Below are 18,947 nucleotides of genomic sequence, written 5' to 3' on the forward strand. Positions count from 1 at the left end.
TAGGCACAATAGTCAGCTGAATTTTGCTCCATATACATTTCACAGTCTATAGGAGCATGCATATATGCCGTTTTGACATCCATCTAATTTCCATCCCATCTGTAACACTCTCCAACTTTAACACGTCATCATAGTTACAGTGACCTAATATTTCATGCCATGTCTGAAGGTCATAGCACACGTTACACTCATCATTACTCGCTACAATAATAATGTCATCAACCCAAATGATCAACATGACTCTTTATTTGTCAGTTTGTTTACTGTAGGCACAATAGTCAGCTGAATTTTGAACAAAACCATTTTCAATTAGAAAATCATGCAACATCTTATTCCAATTTCGTCCTGATTGTTTCAGACCATACAGTGACTTATTGAGCTTACCGCCTGATCCTCATCACCTTTTATCTCATAATCATAGTCTGTATAGTACTGAGGGGGTCTCTTCTCTCTCTTTGGATATTGAGCACTCTGACTGCTCTCACTTTCACTTTAAGTCAGTTTTAGCATCACACTCTACTTTTATTTCTTGTGGGATTACTTTAGTCACGTCAAGTTTTGGTAACTGGGTTTCAGCTTTCTTCCTATGTTCAAAGTGTTCATACACCTCCTCCTGTTTGAGTATCACATTCTTTGGTACTCTTTGTAACAAACTTTACCAGCCTACCTTTGAGTACTTTGCCTGTGTCTGGATAGAAGACAAGATATGCAGGATTATTTTTGTCATAACCAACAAATGTTCCCTTTTCACAGCGAGTGTCCAATTTTTTCGTCATATTTGTATGCATAACATTCTAACCCAAACACTCATTTTGGACCGGTCAGGCTTCTTCCCAGTTATCAGGTAATATGGAGTTTGTCCAAGACGTCTATTGTAGCATCTATTTCTGATTATAGCAGCAGTTTGTACCGCATATGTCCTCTTTTGGTAATCGACCCTCAATTAACATACATCTTAATAGGTGCCCCTCTCCCCTCCATCCTGGACATTTTCCTTACACGATGCTCCAGCGAAGCCAACAGTATCGTGAAGGACCCCACCCATCCTTCCCACAGTCTCTTCCAGCTCCTACCATCAGGAAGACGGTACCGGAGCATCAGAGCCCGCTCCGCCAGACTGCTCAACAACTTTTTCCCCCAGGCTGTGAGAGCCCTGAACTCAAATCACCCCGCCCTCCTCTGAAACCCCATACAAACCCCCTACCTCCTGAAACATGGACCATCTCACCTCCTCCATCCCCCCAACCATACCACATCACAAAAAACTGTCCAAAACATTTCTGAACGATTCGAAGTGTGCTACAGGGCCTGTACAAACCACCTGTAGAAACACACTCTCCTCTATGCGCACTAGACACTTTTCACACACACTGCTGTGTATGTTTTGTTTTTGTTTTTTTATGTATAGGTAAACATTTATATATATTATATTCATAGTCAAAATCTGTCAGTAGGTTAGTTGTGTATAGGTCTTACTGTTTTACTTTGTTGTATGCCTGTATTTATGTAGCACCGTGGTCCTGTGAGGCACGACATTTCATTCCACTGTATGTCCCCACATGTAGCAGAATGACAATAAAGCTCGACTTGACTTGACTTGATCTTGCCATTTCAAACAGAGTTCTCCAAGCTCTTTCAGCTGTCCCGTTCTGATAGGGTGAATAAGGAGATGAGGTTTCATGTCTAATGGCATTTTTACTAAGCAGTGACTGAAACAAAGATGTAAACTCTGTTCCATTATCTGATCTTATACATTTGATTTTACCTTACGGTGCAACATCAGCAATGAACCTCTCTGTGGCTTTAACAGTATCACTCTTAGTTTTCAGGAAATAAGTGAACACAGCTCCTGAATAGTCATCTGTGAACGCTAAATCTGAAACCATCTTTTCCTGCTGGCTCTATAGGACCAACCAAATCTGCATGGACAAGTTCAAGTACTTCTTTTGCTTTCTCATCTGGATCTCTGTTTCTATTCTGAGCAAATTTACCTTTTACACACACTTCACATTTCAATTTAGACTTGTCAGTTTTTCCTCTAATTTCCATCCCATCTGTAACACTCTCCAACTTTAACACGTCATCATAGTTACAGTGACCTAATATTTCATGCCATGTCTGAAGGTCATAGCACACGTTACACTCATCAATCTCATTTGTAACATTACTTAAATAAAACAGTCTATGAATATCAAAAGTTGTACCATTTTTGTGGATGAGCCTATTCTGTCCTTCCTTGAAGATGACTGTTGCTCTGTGCACAATTGCCGCTTTTAACGGAAAAGATGTCCTGGGAAAATTATGGCACATAAAGCGCCTCCATCACCATCATGTCCACAATGCGGCCTTTGCTGTCTCTCAAGCACACTTTAGCGGTGCCTTTCTTCAACGCGATGCTGCTGGCCCGCTCTCCATCAGCCAACTCCAGAATATGGCTCTGAGGCTTAAAACTTGAGTCAGAATCCTTGAATTTCCCGATATCTGTGACGATATGCTTAGTGGCTCCGGAGTCTACCATAAGGCCTTTCATCTTCACTCCGCCGACTGGAGCATCGTCCACCTGCTCCACCTTAAATGTGAATGTGTGATCCTCATCCACTGCTTGCTTAACCTTATCCCGCTTTCTCCACCGGCAGGTCAAGTCTTTATGCGTGGCGCTTTTACAGAAACTGCACCATTGTCACTGATCCCTGCGCTCCCCAGCATCTGACGTGCACTCCTACTTTGTGTCCTTTCTGGCCGCAGTTGTAACAGGCGAGTTTCACACTCCAGTTGTCTCTTCTTTGACTTTCATCACGCTGTCCTCTCCCAAGCTAGCAGTACAAAACTTCTCTGTGCTCTCATAGCTCCTCAGTTTTGTTTTAAACTCGGCAAATGTTAACTTTTCATCACTCTGCGTAACGTAAACAGAGAATGATTTAAATGCATCAGGCATACCCTTTAAAATCATTGCAGTCAATAAGCCGTCACTCAGTCTCTCCTGCATTCCGCAGTGCTGTGATGGCAGTCTCTGCACGAATAATATAATCTGTAACGGTTTCATTCACACCTTTCTGAAGTGATGTCAGCTCTGTATACAAACTTATCACACGTGGCTTCCCCTTACCAGTGTAATGGTCTCTCAGGATCTGTAACGCCTTCCAGCCATCATCAGCGGCGTCTCTCATTACAAGCGACAGACTCTTATCATCAAACAATTGAATTGAATTGAAACTGCGTATGCCTCTTCATTTTTACTGGCATCTTCCACCGCGCCCTCATCTGAGTGGGGCGAGGGCTCCACCCAATATAGTGTTTTTTAGTTCAAGCAGACGCAAATGCGCCAGAAACTTTGTTTCCCACAGTTCATAAATATTTTAATCTCCGTCAAAACATAACCGATTCCATTGGCTCCCAAACTCTTTACTGGGCCCATAACCTGTTGCAAAAGAGCTGGGAATGCCAGTTCTCATTACTGAGGATAAAAACTTAACACAGACAGTCAAATTTCATTTGGCCTGCATGCACTCTACACTGAGAATGAGCAGTGGCCATTTATTAATAGTTGCGCACCGGTGTGTCACCCCACCCACTTCCAGAAACTAGGTCACAGGGTCAATTGAGAACATATACAATGACATAACTCAACAGAAAGGGATCTAATATTCATTAAGCCAAGCTTTACCATTTGTTTCTCTGTATTATATCTGTGTTTTATTTGTTGAACATCAATTAAATTGTTACCCTTAAATTGTTTTGTATGTTTTTTTTGTATTTGCTAGTTCGGGGAACAAACACAGTCTCTATAGTGTGATATCTAGGTGAAAGAGTCTCTATGTGCTGAGAATTAAATGTCTTCTGTGACGCGAGGCGGCTAGCAGACGGTTGGTTTAGCCAGTCTGTCTGCTTCCTGACCTGGGCCCCAGTTGGTCAAGTACAAACTCTAAGACTATGTGCCATATTTCTAGAGAGAAGAGTGGCACCACCCCAGAAGGGATGAAGACCATGTCTTTTCAAAAGGTCAGGTCTGCCTCAAAAACTCGTCCAATTGTCTATAAAATCTATATTATTCTGCGGGCACCACTTAGACATCCAGCCATTGAGTGATGACTGTCTGCTATGTATCTCGTCGGCACGATAAGCAGGGAGGCGACCAGAGCAAAAATAGGTGTGTAAACGCATAGGTGTCAGACACTGTATTTAATGTTATTTTTAGTGATCTCCGACTGGCGAAGTCAGACATCATTAGTGCCGATGTGAATAACAATCTTACAGAATTTACGTTTAGCATTAGCCAGCACTTTTAAATTTGCCAAGATGTCAGGCGCTCTGGCTCCCGGTAAACATTGAACTATGGTGGCAAGTGTCTCTATTTTCACCTTCCGTACAATGGAATCGCCAATAACTAGGGCTCTTTCAACAGGTTTCTCAGTGGGTGCGTCACTGAGTGGGGAGAACCTGTTTGATGTTTTGATCGGAGTGGAAGAACGGTGATTTGTCCCGTGACTATGCCGCCTCACAATCACCCAGTCGCCCTGCTGCAGGGGCTCTGCAACCAGAACCGAACAATGTGCAGGACTTGCTAAGCTAGTCATATCCAAAGCCGTATCTAAGGCCCTCACATTCTTACTATCCTCAATTAAAGTTTGTCTCTAGTTAAGATGAGTCTCTAGTTCTAAAATCTTCTCTATCAGCCTGACTATTTCCCTGCATTTATCACATGAGAATCTTACACTATATATGTGGCAAGCAGTGCAAGTGACAATAACAGGAGAAGCCATTACTCACCGTGATTGTTGAATGATTCCGACTCACCAGTTGTTTGATGAACTCTTAAAAATGGAGCGGGAGAGAAAAGAAACGGAACGAGGTGTGAATGACAAGCTAAAAGGCTAACGGAATGCTAAAACGCTGCACTCAAAAAACAAATTATATCAAATTAGTATGTTAGATAATATCAGAAGTATGATAATTAAGTTATATTTTAGCTGTTTAAACAACAGAAAGTGATAGTAAGATTGAGATTCCAACAGAAAAACAAAGCTACACGGAGCTACAATCACACTTCCTGTGACACACTTCCTGCTGACAGTTGGTGGTACTATAACCAGAGATTTTCTTACTATAGGGAGATGAGAGGATCTGTATTACTTACTGTTGGAGAAAGTGTAAGGGTCAACTTGGATCACGTGTGCCTTAATAACCAATCACATTACAGCCTTGACGTCATTGAATTTCAGTCAGAGTTGTGCAACACTCAATCGTCGTTTACGGATACCATGGGAATGAATGAGAAACGCCTTAAGCTGAATCCCTCCTGTCACAAAAAGTCAGTGACTTCTCTTATAAAATGGCATTTTTTTTCGTTGTAAACTCTAAAAATAGTTCAATCCAAAAGTATTGCTTAGTGTAAAACATGAATGAATGAATGGTGCATTTATATAGCGCTTTGTGTATTGTTGTACACCCAAAGCACTTTTACAATAATGTGGGGGGGTCTCTCCTCAACCACCACCAGTGTGCAGCATCCACTTGGATGATGCGACGGCAGCCACAGGACAGCGGCGCCAGTGCACTCACCGTGAGGAGAGAGAGTCATAGAGCCAATCAAGTGGCTCGCAACATGTTGGAGATTAGCCAATAGGGTGTCGATTCATTAAAAGATAAGCTGTTTTCTCTTAAAAGCTGTTTATTCAATGTAGTGAAGCCTCTTTCCATTGATAGCCATTTAAAAAATGGCCTCTGGTCTCCTTTCCCACGGTACTGGCAAACCAGAAGCGTTAGCATTAGCTGTTATGCTTTTTTGGCTAAAGGTTGCAGGCTTGCCTTCCAGTGGCTTTGCTATAACTTTGACTCGTAATAGTCACATCTATGTGATCAGATTCCTTCAACAAACCTGCTGCTGTAGTTTGTTAAAAATCAGAGAATGTATGCTTAAGTTAAAACATACTTCCTGTTTCCCTATTTTCACCATAAATTCATTACCTCACCACAGGCAAACCATTCAAGATATCAGAAATCCATTCGCAATTTAGCATACCCAATGTTTCGAGATCATGTTGACAGAGTTTGGTGGCGATTGGATGAAAATCCTTGGAGGAGTACATCACATTCCAGAGCATGCATTTTTCATAAAAACCCTGTATAGCTGACTTCCTGTTGGGTGGAGCTCTGACTGTCAGCACAAAAGTTGTTCGGGCTGATAAGATGTGTATAAATTTTGGTGACTGTAGGTGAAACGGCATGTGCTATAGAGACCCTCGAAAATGGCCTTATAAAAGTTACAGAAAGTTGTCCGGTCCAGTTCTTTTCATACAGCAGTGTTGTGTTTCTTGTTAATAAGCTGCACGTTAACAGAGACATGCACACAGAATAGCGTTCATACTAGGCTTCTTTACTAGCGCATTGTGCATTCCGCTCACAGTATATTGGTGGAACATACCAACTATACAAACTGTGTGGGGGAAACCTAAACTGAACCATTCACTACAAATACTACAAGCAGAGCGGTGCTGAAAATGAGTGTGTAAGTTTGTTTACAGAATGCTGTTGTCACTGCTCCCAAATATACAAATAATTATTTAAAAAATATAATTTCCCAGCAGCCAGTAGGCCCCTCCCAAGTGTAGGCCCCTGGGCTTCAGCCTCTTAAAGCCCATGCATTAATGCGCGATGAACGTAGCTGGATGGTGAAATCATTCTGTAGAGTTGGAGTGGCGGGGAAGACAAGAAGCTTAGTTTTTGCCAGGTTGAGCAGCAGGTGATGTTCTTTCATCCATGCCAAGATGTTCACCAGGCAGCCAGAGATCCGTTCAGCAACCGTTGGATCATCTGGTTGAAATGAAAGATAGAGCTGTGTGTCATCTGCATAGCAGTTGTAGGAGAAACCATGTGCTTGTATGAAGGGTCCTAGTGATGCAGTGCCTATGGAGAAGAGGAGGGGTCAAATAACTGATCCCTGAGGAACCCATGTGACCAGTTGATGTGCTCTAGATACCTCTCCTCCCTAGGCAACCCTGAAGGACCTACATAGATAGGATTCAAACCAGTGAAGTGGAGCTCCTGTGATGCCTAGTGTTGAGAGGGTGGACAGTAGAATCTGATGATTCACTGCATCAAAGGCAGCAGATAGATCCAGCAGAATAAGAACTGATGATTTGGAATCAGCTTTCGCAATGTGCAAGGCTTCAGTGACAGTACTGCAATCTTAGTTGAATGTCCACTAAAACCTGATTGGTTAACTTCCAGTTGGTCACTCTGTGAAAGAAATAATGATATCTGGTTGAAAACAATTCGTTCAGGTGTTTTCTCTATGAATGGAAGGAGAGAGACAGGTCTGTAGCTATCTACAAGCGAGGCATCTAGTGAAGGTGTTTTAAGCAGTGGGGTTACCCAAGCCTGCTTGAATGTGGTGGGAAAAATGCCTGTGAGAAGAGATGTGTTGATGACATGAGTGATGGTAAAAGTGTAGGAGAGATTGTTTGGAGAAGGTGTGAGGGGATGGGGTCTAGAGGGCAGGTTGAAAGATGGCTGGGGAGAAGAAGTTTAGATATTTCTGTCTCAGTGGGCGGACAGAAGAAGGAGAGGAGAGTTTTAGCAGTGGATATGGTTGGTTTGAGTACCTGTGTGCGTGGAGCCGAGAACTGACTGCTGATGGTTTTAGTTTTGTCTGTGAAGAATGTAGCAAGTCAAATCAAGGTTTTACTTTTAGAGCACAAGTTTTACACAACCATAGTTGATCCAAAGTGCTGTACAGTATAAAATAGCATCAGAAAACAAAAACAATCAAAGTAAACATACATGCAATGCATTCATACAAGCACAAAACACATACACAACATCAATCAAATGCTAGGGAATAAAAATGGGTCTTTAGATCGGTTTTAAAAGCATCCAGCGATGGAGAGGCGCTGATGTTCAGAGGCAGACTGTTCCAGAGCTTAGGGGCAACTACAGAGAAAGCTACAGAGAAAGCTCAATCCCCTTTAGATTTACAACGAGAACAAAACGCTAATAAAACAATCTTAATGACCTGGAGTCTGTGTAATGAACGAGGTCACACATATAGTCTGGGGCCAATTTATGCAGTGCCTTGAAAACAAAAAGAAGAATCTTAAAATCAACTCTAGATCATATCTCTCCTGTTCTTGCTTCATTGTAGTGGCACCCAATAACTTATATTTTCTTAGTTCCTGTTAATAATCTAGCTGCTGCATTCTGAAGCATATGTAACCAAGACATGGTGGTCTGAGGTAGGCTAACATGTATATAATTACAGCAATCCAATCGGGAGGAAATTAGTGCATGAATCACGATTTCAAGGTCTTTACTGGAAAGGAAGTGTTTTACTTTTGCTATGGATCTAAGTTGAAAAAAGCTATTCTTTACAACTGCATTTACAGTTGTGGTCAAATGTTTACATACACCTTGCAGACTCTGCAAAATGTTAATTATTTTACTAAAATGAGAGGGTTCATATCCTGAATAAGATATTTGACATAAAAGACGTTAGTGTTGTCAAAAGTACAGACATCGGTAATAGCTGGTACTGAATTTAAAAAAAGTGATGATAGCAGCATTTCCCACTAGCATTTTGAGCGCTGTTGACTGGATTCCTTAACACCTCTGATTGACATTGTAGCCAATATCAGACATATCTGTGGAGCACATGACACAGTGATCATCGCTTCACGCTCTTCACAAGCACTTACACAGATACACACATGAGCGTTTGAAAGCTGCGTCTATCAGCAGATCCATCTATGAGCAGATATATTAGGGATCCGCTGATAGATGTGGCTTTCACACAAATGCTCAGCAATTGGCTCTAAGTGACACAACATTACACTGTATAAAGTTGTACCACACAGGAATAGAACCCACAATCACTAGGTCAGGTGCCTGTCACTCATCTCATTGTGCCACTGAGATGATGCCAATCAGCTAATCAACTCAAAACACCTGCAAAGGTTTCCTGAGCCTTCAAAATGGTCTCTCAGTTTGGTTCACTAGGCTACACAATCATGGGGAAGACTGCTGATCTGACAGTTGTCCAGAAGACAATCATTGACACCCTTCACAAGGAGGGTAAGCCACAAACATTCATTGCCAAAGAAGCTGGCTGTTCACAGAGTGCTGTATCCAAGCATGTTAACAGAAAGTTGAGTGGAAAGAAAAAGTGTGGAAGAAAAAGATGCACAAACAACAATGCATCAAATGTAGTATTTAGTAAGCTCAGATGACATCATACTTAGAAAAGCACAACATCTGGATAAGAAGCAACTTCATCATCATTTCTTGGCACAGTACCTATGGTGGTCTGGGAATGTGCCATACCGGATTCAAACCCATGACCTGAAAGGTTCGGGGCCAATGGTCAACTTTGCATGTTACACTGGTTAAAATGCTTGTTAAGTTAATATTAACGCATAATTAGCCTGTAACCTGTTAGTATGTTAAGCTAACTTGTATAGGACAACCAACACAGGCACGCTTAACTTCAGAGAGGTATTTCTCAACAACGGAAGCAAACATCAAAAATCTGTTCAGTTATTTCATTCCAAAGATTATCTGATCAGATTTGGACAATTTGTAGGAGGAGTAGTGAAAAAAAGTTTTTTTTATTTACTTCAACATGGCGAACTGGCACATTATTTAAAAATGGCAAATGACAGTCAGAATCGGCGTAACCCAGGGAATGAAAGGATACAAAAATAACAATATTTGGACAATGGGTGCTTCTCAATTTTTATTTGTGCATCCTCGTTTCCTTTCATCGCGTCTTAGCTCCACCCCTTCATGATGCGAGGGAAGGACGCAAGGAAAAGACATGAGGATAGAGGAATTGAATCAATTGAAATTATATCCTCGCTCCCTTTAGCATCACTTCAAAGCGTTGTCAATTAATTGTAACCCTTGGCTTAGGATGTTGAGGAAACCTGACTATGCCACCTAGGTTCTGCCACCACCCAGGATAATTAAATTAAATACCCCAAAAGCAATTTCTAAATAATGGTTACAACAATATGAAGGTCCCTGCTGGTTTGACTTCCCTACAAGACCAAATTTATTTCACAATCTTTCTTCTAAAACACCTTATAAAAAAGAACTCTATTACAGCTTACTAATTAAATACCCACAATGATTAGAAATCTGGATAAATACCCCATTAGCAGCAGGGAGAAAAAAAATCACACAGCAATCAGTGAATGGAAATTCTTAAAGCCAGTGACAATCCAAAAAAACACACAATACCACAACAAAAGGTGAACACCCTCCTGCTGTTAAGCTTCAATATCACAGGTCATCAAACATTCACAAGTAGGTAAATACACTGGCAAATAAAGGTTTGGTATTTCAGAGAATCAATAAAACAAATACAAACACAGTCTTAAGCAAAATTATATCGTCACTAATATTATTTTAAAACCGTCCAGACTGCTTCAATACACAGGTACAGCAATTAATTTAATAGAGTAACACTAAAAACGAGGATGTCAAATACGTCTGCATCAATATACCATACGAATTAACAGGACAGGTTAGTTTTAGAAAGCAACCGGCAAATCGCAGTTCAAAACAGCGGCATCCACAGCCGTCGGAATCAGCCGCATACGGTGAGAGATGAAACAGCAATGTATAAAACGGGTATATGAAATGGCAGCTAGCACTCTCAGGCTGCACCTGCAATACAGATGCAATCAGGACACGAATAAAAAGTTTAACTTCAATAATGAACTTCTCCCTTTAAAACCCACAATAAACTTCTTACCTCTTAGATGAAATTCTTAAACTACAGCAGACTTTATGCGAATTGTGCTCGCCACTCCACTCACACACTCTCCTAATGGCAAACACATATTTAGACTGTGACTTACGGCTTACAAAAAGGACTAGTAAAGGAGACAACTCAACAGGAAGGAGCAAAAAAAAAAAAAAAGTGATAGATGACAAAGAAAACTATTACTGCCCACAAGAGCATGAACACACGTCGAAGGAGTCATCATGCAATAATTAAGGCGGCATCTTTTAAAACTGTGAAGACCATCCCGCCTCAATCAATGAGCCACACAGGTGAGCTCAATGATACGACGCAACAACGCCAGTGGGTGTCTTGCCATTGGAGATGTACACAAACATTACAAGCAAACATTCGAAAAAAACTAAACCCATCACATAATGATGACTCTACACCGCTGGATTTAGCTTGCATGTCAGGATTCTTGAACATTAAAGATAATTATTTATATTGTAATAGTTTCAACCTTCACAAAATACCAAATTTGTCCGTATATTTGTTATATATTACCATTTATTATTAACAATGAATTATTCCCAGTTATTAACTGCTTTTTATTTGTTGTATAGTATTACAGTTTGTTTTATTTTCTTTAATTTTCTTGTGCTTTAATGTAGGACAGTTGCAGAATTATATCAAAGTAATTCTCTATTAACCAATATGAAAGTCATTGCTTTTAATTTTTTTAATTAAGCCATTAAAATCAAAAGAAGTAAATAAACATAATTAAAACTGTGCTGAAAAGTACATGTTATACTTCGAAATTAAAGGCACTGTCAAAACGTAACCCACATTTACAATAACTTCATGCTTAATACCCACATTTATGTGTGTTTGTATTTTCTGCCATGGTTAGCACTTGGTGCAGATGTGAAGGGGGAGGAGAATTTATATGTACATCACGTTTAGTCGATAAAACACTTCCACAAAGGGATATTGAGAAGCACCCAATATTTTCAAGAGGTATAAGCATTTTTGCAAAAATTATTATATCTCTAGAACGCTAGGTGGTGCCGTGTTCAAACATCTCAGGTACCTCCGGTACATGGTGTCGATGATCTCTACCAATTTTTGTGCAGATATGGAATTTCAAAATGGCGGACACATGGATCAGCCAAGCTTGGCAAAATCGACATCCACAGATTCGACATGACCCAAGGAATCCATATATCATGAATTTTTCTCCCCATTAATTTTTTTGAACTGTTCAAAAGTTATAAGTAAAGTTTCGATTGCTCAAAATTTGGCCGAGATACAGTCTCTGAACCAATTTTGGGTCTACCTTGTTAAGTTTGTGACATCATAACTTTTTAACAAAGATTAATTTAAAAAAATCTTTCCAGTCATTTCTGTGCAGTTCAGTCCAAAGATCATATCTGCCAATATTCGGGAAGAATTTGACTCATTTTGAAGGAGGAGTAACGAAAAAACAGAATACTGTACTTTTCAAAATGGCCACTACTGTAATGGGTGGAGTCATAATATAAGCTATTCAATGTGATCAGCATGAAGAGAATAATCACGTGTACTAAGTTTAATTTTTCTAGATCAAAGGATTCAAAAGTTATAACCATTTGAAAAGTGAATTTTGAGCTGGTGGTGGCACTATAGAGTTGGTCATAGGGACTCCAAATTTGGTCAGGTCACTATTCATGACCATCACTACACATGTGCCAAATTTAATAATTTTCCTACTTACAGTTCATAGTGCTGCCATAGACTACCATTGGGGAGGAAAAATAATAAGAAGAAGAATATAGCTGCAAGCAGCGATATGGGGCCAAGCCCCTGAAGGGGCTGTAGCGCAGTGCAGAGCAGGAAGAATAAAAACTGCAGAAATAGAATGTACATAAAAACAGAAGTTCAAAGATGAACAGACTTTCAGATGAGAATGAACAAAAACTCATTTCTGATTCAAGATGAACATACATGGAAAATTCAACATCTGGAACAGAAGCAAATTTCATACCACTTCTGGCTTAGCAGAGTGCACCACTAAGTTAACGCACATTCAACAGACTGCCGAGTAGAGGTTTAGGTGTGAGAATGAGCTCACAAAAAGTTATTTAGCATTTTAACCAGTATCAGCTGATCCTGGCAAAATCGACATCCACAGATTGGATGGTATGTAGGTGGTGCTGTTCTCAACTTTGGCATGGACCCTCAGATCATGGTGCTGATGAAGTATACCAAGTTTAGTTTCGATTGATCAAAGTTTGGCCGAGATACAGCCTCTGAACCAATTATGGGTTGACCTCGTTTAAGTTCACAGCATCATAACTTTTTTTTGACCAGCAGGTCATAAAATTCTGTTCAGTCATTTCTATGCGGCTCAAAGATTATCTCTGCCAAGTTTGGGATGAATTGAACAAAATTTGTAGGAGTAGCGAAAAAAATGAATACTGTACTTTTCAAAATGGCCACTACTGTAATGGGCAGAGACTTAATGTAAGATGTTGAATGGCGTCAGCATGAAGAGACGAATCAGGTGTCAAATTACTTAAATTTGTCTAGAGCAAATGGTTCAAAATTTATAACATTTAGAAAAGTGAGTTTTTGAAGTGGTGGTGGCTAGTCCTAGAGACTCCAAATTTGGTCCAATCACTATTCATGACCATCTCAACAATTATGACAAATTTCGTCATTTTCCCCATTTGGGAAAAATAAGAAGAAAACTAACGGATACAATAGGGGCTAGGCCCCCAATAATAATCAATCATCAATTAATTCTTTGTTCTATTTCTTGGAATGTGTTTCTTTGTTCTTCATTTTATTACTTAACTGAAAAATGGCTACAGGCTACATAAATTATTTCACCATTGTTTCTACAGTATGTTAAAATAACACTGATGCAGTGTTGAAGTTAATTAGATAATTAAGTGTTTGAATAAGTGATGATGATACCTAATTCTTCCCCTGAATTGTTCAAGTAGCATTTAATATGCATCTTTTTACATTCTTTTTTTGTGGCAACACTGATGACTTTTGTTGGCCTATTTTTCATATCAGTTCAATCTTGTTTGGCCCATTTTATCTGTAAAATAATTGCCTAATAATTAAGCACATCTGAATATAAAGCTACATCTTCCCTCGTCACCTATCAGTGATTTTAAATAGTAAAAATGTGTTCTTGAAATAGTCAGATGTATGTAGAAAAAATATATGATCATAATATCAGAATACAATAAAATACATTTCTCATTGCTGCATATTACATTTGTCTGTATATTACCCAGTGTCATTCTAACAAAATGTAAAATAATCCCATCAGACTAAAATAATCCCTTTTTTTACACAACAGGAAAAACAAGGACATTTAAACAACAGGAGTGAAAGCACCTCAATATCTACAAGGGACAAAATGAATAATCTTTTTCACAGACTTCATCTTGAAGACAGGCACCACAATAAACTGAGAGCTGCAGATGCTCTTCAATTAACTGAACGTTCATTACTATCCAATGAGTCTTGTGCTGAGGAAGAGCTGGTTCAGACTTTCCTACAAAAACTACTGATGATGAACTACAGAGCAAGATACATCCATGTTAACAATGCCAATGAACAGCATCACACACTAGAAGACAATGACACACCTGAAGCTGAGTTTTTTAATGATATTTTTGTAAACAAACCTTTATCAAATAAAGAAACAAATCAGTCTGAGCGAATACACCCAATGGATGTTCAGATGGCCGTGTTTCATTGTGCTGATGGTTTTTTGAAGCAGCTGATGGTGACTAAACTGTCCCAGTGTCAGTTTGCTTTGCCTCTGCTTGTTCCTGATCCATTCACACAACAGATTGAGTTTCCTTTCTGGACATTCAGACAAATCAACAAGAGCTGGAAGATGAGAAACACAAACAATGAAATCATCAGTCAAACCCAGCCAATCTATAAGGCACAAACTCCAATGGTGTTTTTCTTCAGGTTTGGCTCTGTCTCTTCATCTAAGTCTCAGCTGATGAACACTCTGATCAATGACAAACACGACACGTTCTTCCACAGGAACTGCCCAGGCAGCAGCAGAACTAGAGTCCTGATGGATGGGGTGGTGGAGATCACCTGGTTCTGCCCCTCTGGAAAAAACATGGATAAATTCACTGACTGTGTTGCGTTCTGTAACCTACACGGTGATGCAGGAGATCATGAGAAACAGCTGCAGGTCCTCACTAAAATGGCCTCAGTCAATGTTGTTTTTCTGCCACAACTTCAGAGGGATGACAGAAACATAATAAATGTTCAAGAACTCTATAAGGACTCAAAGCCACTTATTTGTATTCTTACTGATGATGATTTAACTCTCACTGAGACACGAAAATCAAAATACAAAATTGGTTTGAAAGACAGAAATCAGTCAGATGTATCTAAAGAACTCAGAAGAGCTATAAGTGATTGTCTCTCTTCTTTAAAATCAGTTTCCACTTTCAAAGTTGAAGATGTGTCCAACTGCTTAGACATCAAAGTAGACGAGGAAGATGATGTTGACTGCAGGAGAGGAAAAGAAGCAGCACTGCACATAATGAGTGTACTGAGGACAAAAGATCTGACAAAAATCAAAGAATTAATTCTGCCCTGTCAGGGGAAACTGTGGCATCAGTGGTGTCAGACAAACAAAGAACTACACAGAACTCAAGCAGAAGAGCTAGAAATGGAAAGAAGTAAAAAACGAGCCATCCTGAAGAGAATACGTGAGCAACAGCATGAAGAAAACATGAATACTTTTATAAAGTTGTTTATAAGTGAAATTCACTTGCATGGTGAGAATAAGATGTATTTTCTTAAATGGCTTGGAATTCTCCTGGATGAATATACCTCACGGGATATATCTGATCTTCAAAACAAATATGATGAAAAGTGGTCTACAGTAGTAAAAGAGAAAGAGAATCACGATAAATCTGAAAAACTAACAGCAGAACTTGAGAAAATATCAGAGGAACTTCAAGCTGCAACCTTTGGTTTGGAGCACATCATGAGGGAGATCGGTCAGATCTATGAATCATGTGAATGTTTGAAGAAGAACAAGAAAAACCTGCAGATTAATTTCTCTTCTCTACCGGGTCTTGCAGCAGAGATGATGATCTCTGGATTTCCACTGGAGCTGATGGATGGAGATGCTGCTCATGTTCCTCTGGTCTGGATCTCTGCTGTTCTAGATCAACTCATGAAGAAACTGGGAGATCAGAAAGTCTTTGTTCTGTCAGTTTTAGGGCTTCAGAGCTCTGGGAAATCCACCATGCTGAATGCCATGTTTGGACTGCAGTTTGCCGTCAGTGCTGGCAGGTGCACCAGAGGAGCTTTCATGCAGCTGGTCAAAGTGTCAGACGAGATTAAATCACAGATTAATTTTGACTATGTTCTGGTTGTTGATACTGAGGGTCTTCGTGCTCTAGAACTGACTGGAAAATCAACAAGACATCATGACAATGAACTGGCCACATTTGTTGTTGGTCTTGGAAATCTGACACTGATCAACATCTTTGGAGAAAACCCAGCTGAGATGCAGGACATTCTTCAGATTGTTGTTCAGGCCTTCATGAGGATGAAGAAGGTCAGACTGAATCCCAGCTGTGTGTTTGTGCATCAGAACGTTTCAGACGTCATAGCTGGAGAGAAAAACATGGAGGGAAGGAGACGACTGCAGAAGACACTGGATGAGATGACAAAACTCGCTGCTAAAGATGAAGTCTGTGATGCAGAATGTTTCAGTGATGTCATTGGATTTGATGTTCAGAATGATGTGAAGTATTTTACTCAGCTCTGGGAGTGCAGCCCACCGATGGCACCACCAAACCCAAACTACTGCGAGAACATTCGGGAACTAAAGGAAACTATCATGTCTCATGCTGTAAAATCACATGGAATGATGCTGACACACTTAAAAGTTCGTATTAAAGATCTCTGGGAGGCTTTACTGAATGAGCGATTCGTCTTCAGCTTCAGAAATTGTCTGGAAATTGCAGCCTACAGGAAACTGGAGACTGAATACAGCAAGTGGTCCTGGAGTCTTCGCAGTGCCATGATGGAAACTGAGAACAAACTACACAACAAAATAGAAAATGAAGCAATTCATGAGGTTGAAGAAATTGATCTAAAAATAGAACTAAAGGAGACAAGTGAAGAAGTGAAAAAATCAATGTCAGAGTTCTTTGAGAAAGACACAGATGAAGATATACTGATTCAGTGGAAAACATCATTTGAAATCAAAATCAAAGAGCTTCAGGAAAACATTGTGAGAGAAACAAAGAGGAAATTAAATGAGATTCTTCAGCAGCGAGACCTTAAGAAAAAGATTGATGATCAGAGGAAACATCATGAAAACACTCTCTTTGAAAAAAGCAAAGAACTTGCCTTACAACTGAAACACAAAGCAAATGATGAGAAAACTTTGAAGAAAGAGTTTGATTTGTTTTGGGAACAGAGTGTGAAGAAGATCATTACAGGCACTCCTCCAATCAAAAACATAGACATAATGAGAGATGCGAGAAGGCTTCTCAATGAGATCTATGAGGGACGTCTCCCTGTAGACCACTGGAAAGAGGGCAGTGAGCACAAAAACATTTTATTTCTGCCCAGTTACTCAGAATATGTTAGTATCAAAAGGTCCACAAACAGAGGATTTAAAGAGGCTGTAAAAGAATCATTAGGATTTGGTCGAACTTTGTCTCCAGCAGATGAAACCCAAATAAGAACATTTGTCATAGATGTTGCTAAACAGACAGATGAAATGATTAAGTCATTTAACATTTCAAAGATGGGCTACAACAAAAGCTATATTCAACAACTCACAGATTACATCAAGGCAAGTGTAATACAACAGGAAGGACGAGTGAAATATGTGTTCAAAAATGAATTCTTTGTGGATTTGGTTCTTTCTGTCTATAAGAGAGCAAACATGGTGATCACTGACCAACAGAGACTGTTCAGGGAAGCCAATGATCCTCTTCTTTATTTGAAGAAGAAGAGAGAAGAGTACTATAGTATTTTCCAGAAATACTGTCGCGGAGCAACATCAGCTGCTATTTTTGGTGAGATCATCTGTCAGAAACTGAAAGAGCCCATTGAGCAGAGTGTCTACAAGAAGACTGCCAGAGATATAGCAGATGAAATGAGATCAAACTGTGAATCACTGAATGGAAACAGATCAAATCTTGAGAAACACATCCTGAAGACACTGGCAGAAGATGAGGATTTTGAAAAATACATGAGCTACATTAAAACCCCCAGAGATCACTTCAAGGGTTTCATCAGAGATGAAGTCAGCTGGTACAGCACTCATAAGTTCAGTGTCAGTGTTTTAGCCAAAATGAAGAAGAACATTAAACTCCTTCAGCAGAAGATAATGGAAGCAGCACATGAATCTACTGAACATGTTCAAAGGAAGAGAGGAGATGTTGGTTTGTGGTTGAAGAGTTTCACACAGCAGCTCTCAGATGAGCTGATCTTCTCTGAAAAAGACCTCAGTGGAGTGAATCATGAAGATGTTGATGATTTCAAACTCATAGAAGATGTCATAAAAAAAGAACTTCCTACTATAATGTCAGACATCAGCAGCAGAGTCAGCACAGAGACATTTCCATTAAAGCTGGACTGTAAGTTCAGACCAGATGAGCTTCTGATTGATCACTTCTGTCAGTGCTGTTGGGTTCAGTGTCCATTCTGTGGAGCCATTTGCACCAACACCATAGAAAACCATCATGGAGACCACAGTGTTCCTTTTCATCATAATAATGGACTGAATGGGTGGTTTTACAAAGGAACAACTAACTTGTCTATTAGCATCTGCACATCATCAGTAGCAAGTGATCAATATTTTCATACATATGACTCAGATGATGCAGTCCCCTGGAGAGAATACAGAAGAGCAGGAAAAGATTTTGCAAACTGGAGCATCACCCCTGACCTCTCTGATCTGCCATACTGGAAATGGTTTGTGTGCAGATTCCAGAAAGATCTGGAAAAATACTACAGTAAAACATTTGAGGGTTGTGGTAAGATTCCAGATGAATGGAGAAAATACACAAAACAGGAAGCTTTAGAGAGTTTAGATCAACACATTTAATTGAACAATAAGTTTCTTTCTCTTTGATGACTTTTTGTTACTCACTTGAGTGCCTCTGCCTTTAAACCTCAGCTTCAGAGAATATATCAGAGAAAAGAGTTTAAAATTTAG

General features: G+C 39.7%; 1 protein-coding gene across 1 annotated transcript; it reads left to right on the forward strand.

Annotated features, from left to right (window-relative positions):
* Positions 1-14,111: 14,111 nt before the first annotated feature.
* On the forward strand, positions 14,112-18,836 carry LOC107573014 (interferon-induced very large GTPase 1-like). The gene has a single exon (XM_016259448.1). It carries the CDS (start codon positions 14,139-14,141, stop codon positions 18,834-18,836), a length of 4,698 nt encoding a protein of 1,565 aa, XP_016114934.1. The 5' UTR covers positions 14,112-14,138.
* Positions 18,837-18,947: the final 111 nt, after the last annotated feature.

Source organism: Sinocyclocheilus grahami, unplaced genomic scaffold (assembly GCF_001515645.1).
Source record: "Sinocyclocheilus grahami isolate Dianchi unplaced genomic scaffold, SAMN03320097.WGS_v1.1 scaffold1848.1, whole genome shotgun sequence".
Taxonomy (NCBI): domain Eukaryota; kingdom Metazoa; phylum Chordata; class Actinopteri; order Cypriniformes; family Cyprinidae; genus Sinocyclocheilus; species Sinocyclocheilus grahami.

Excerpts from the sequence above, each read along its gene's own strand:
- LOC107573014 (XM_016259448.1), top strand. The coding sequence starts at position 14,139 with ATGAATAATCTTTTTCACAGACTTCATCTTGAAGACAGGCACCACAAT.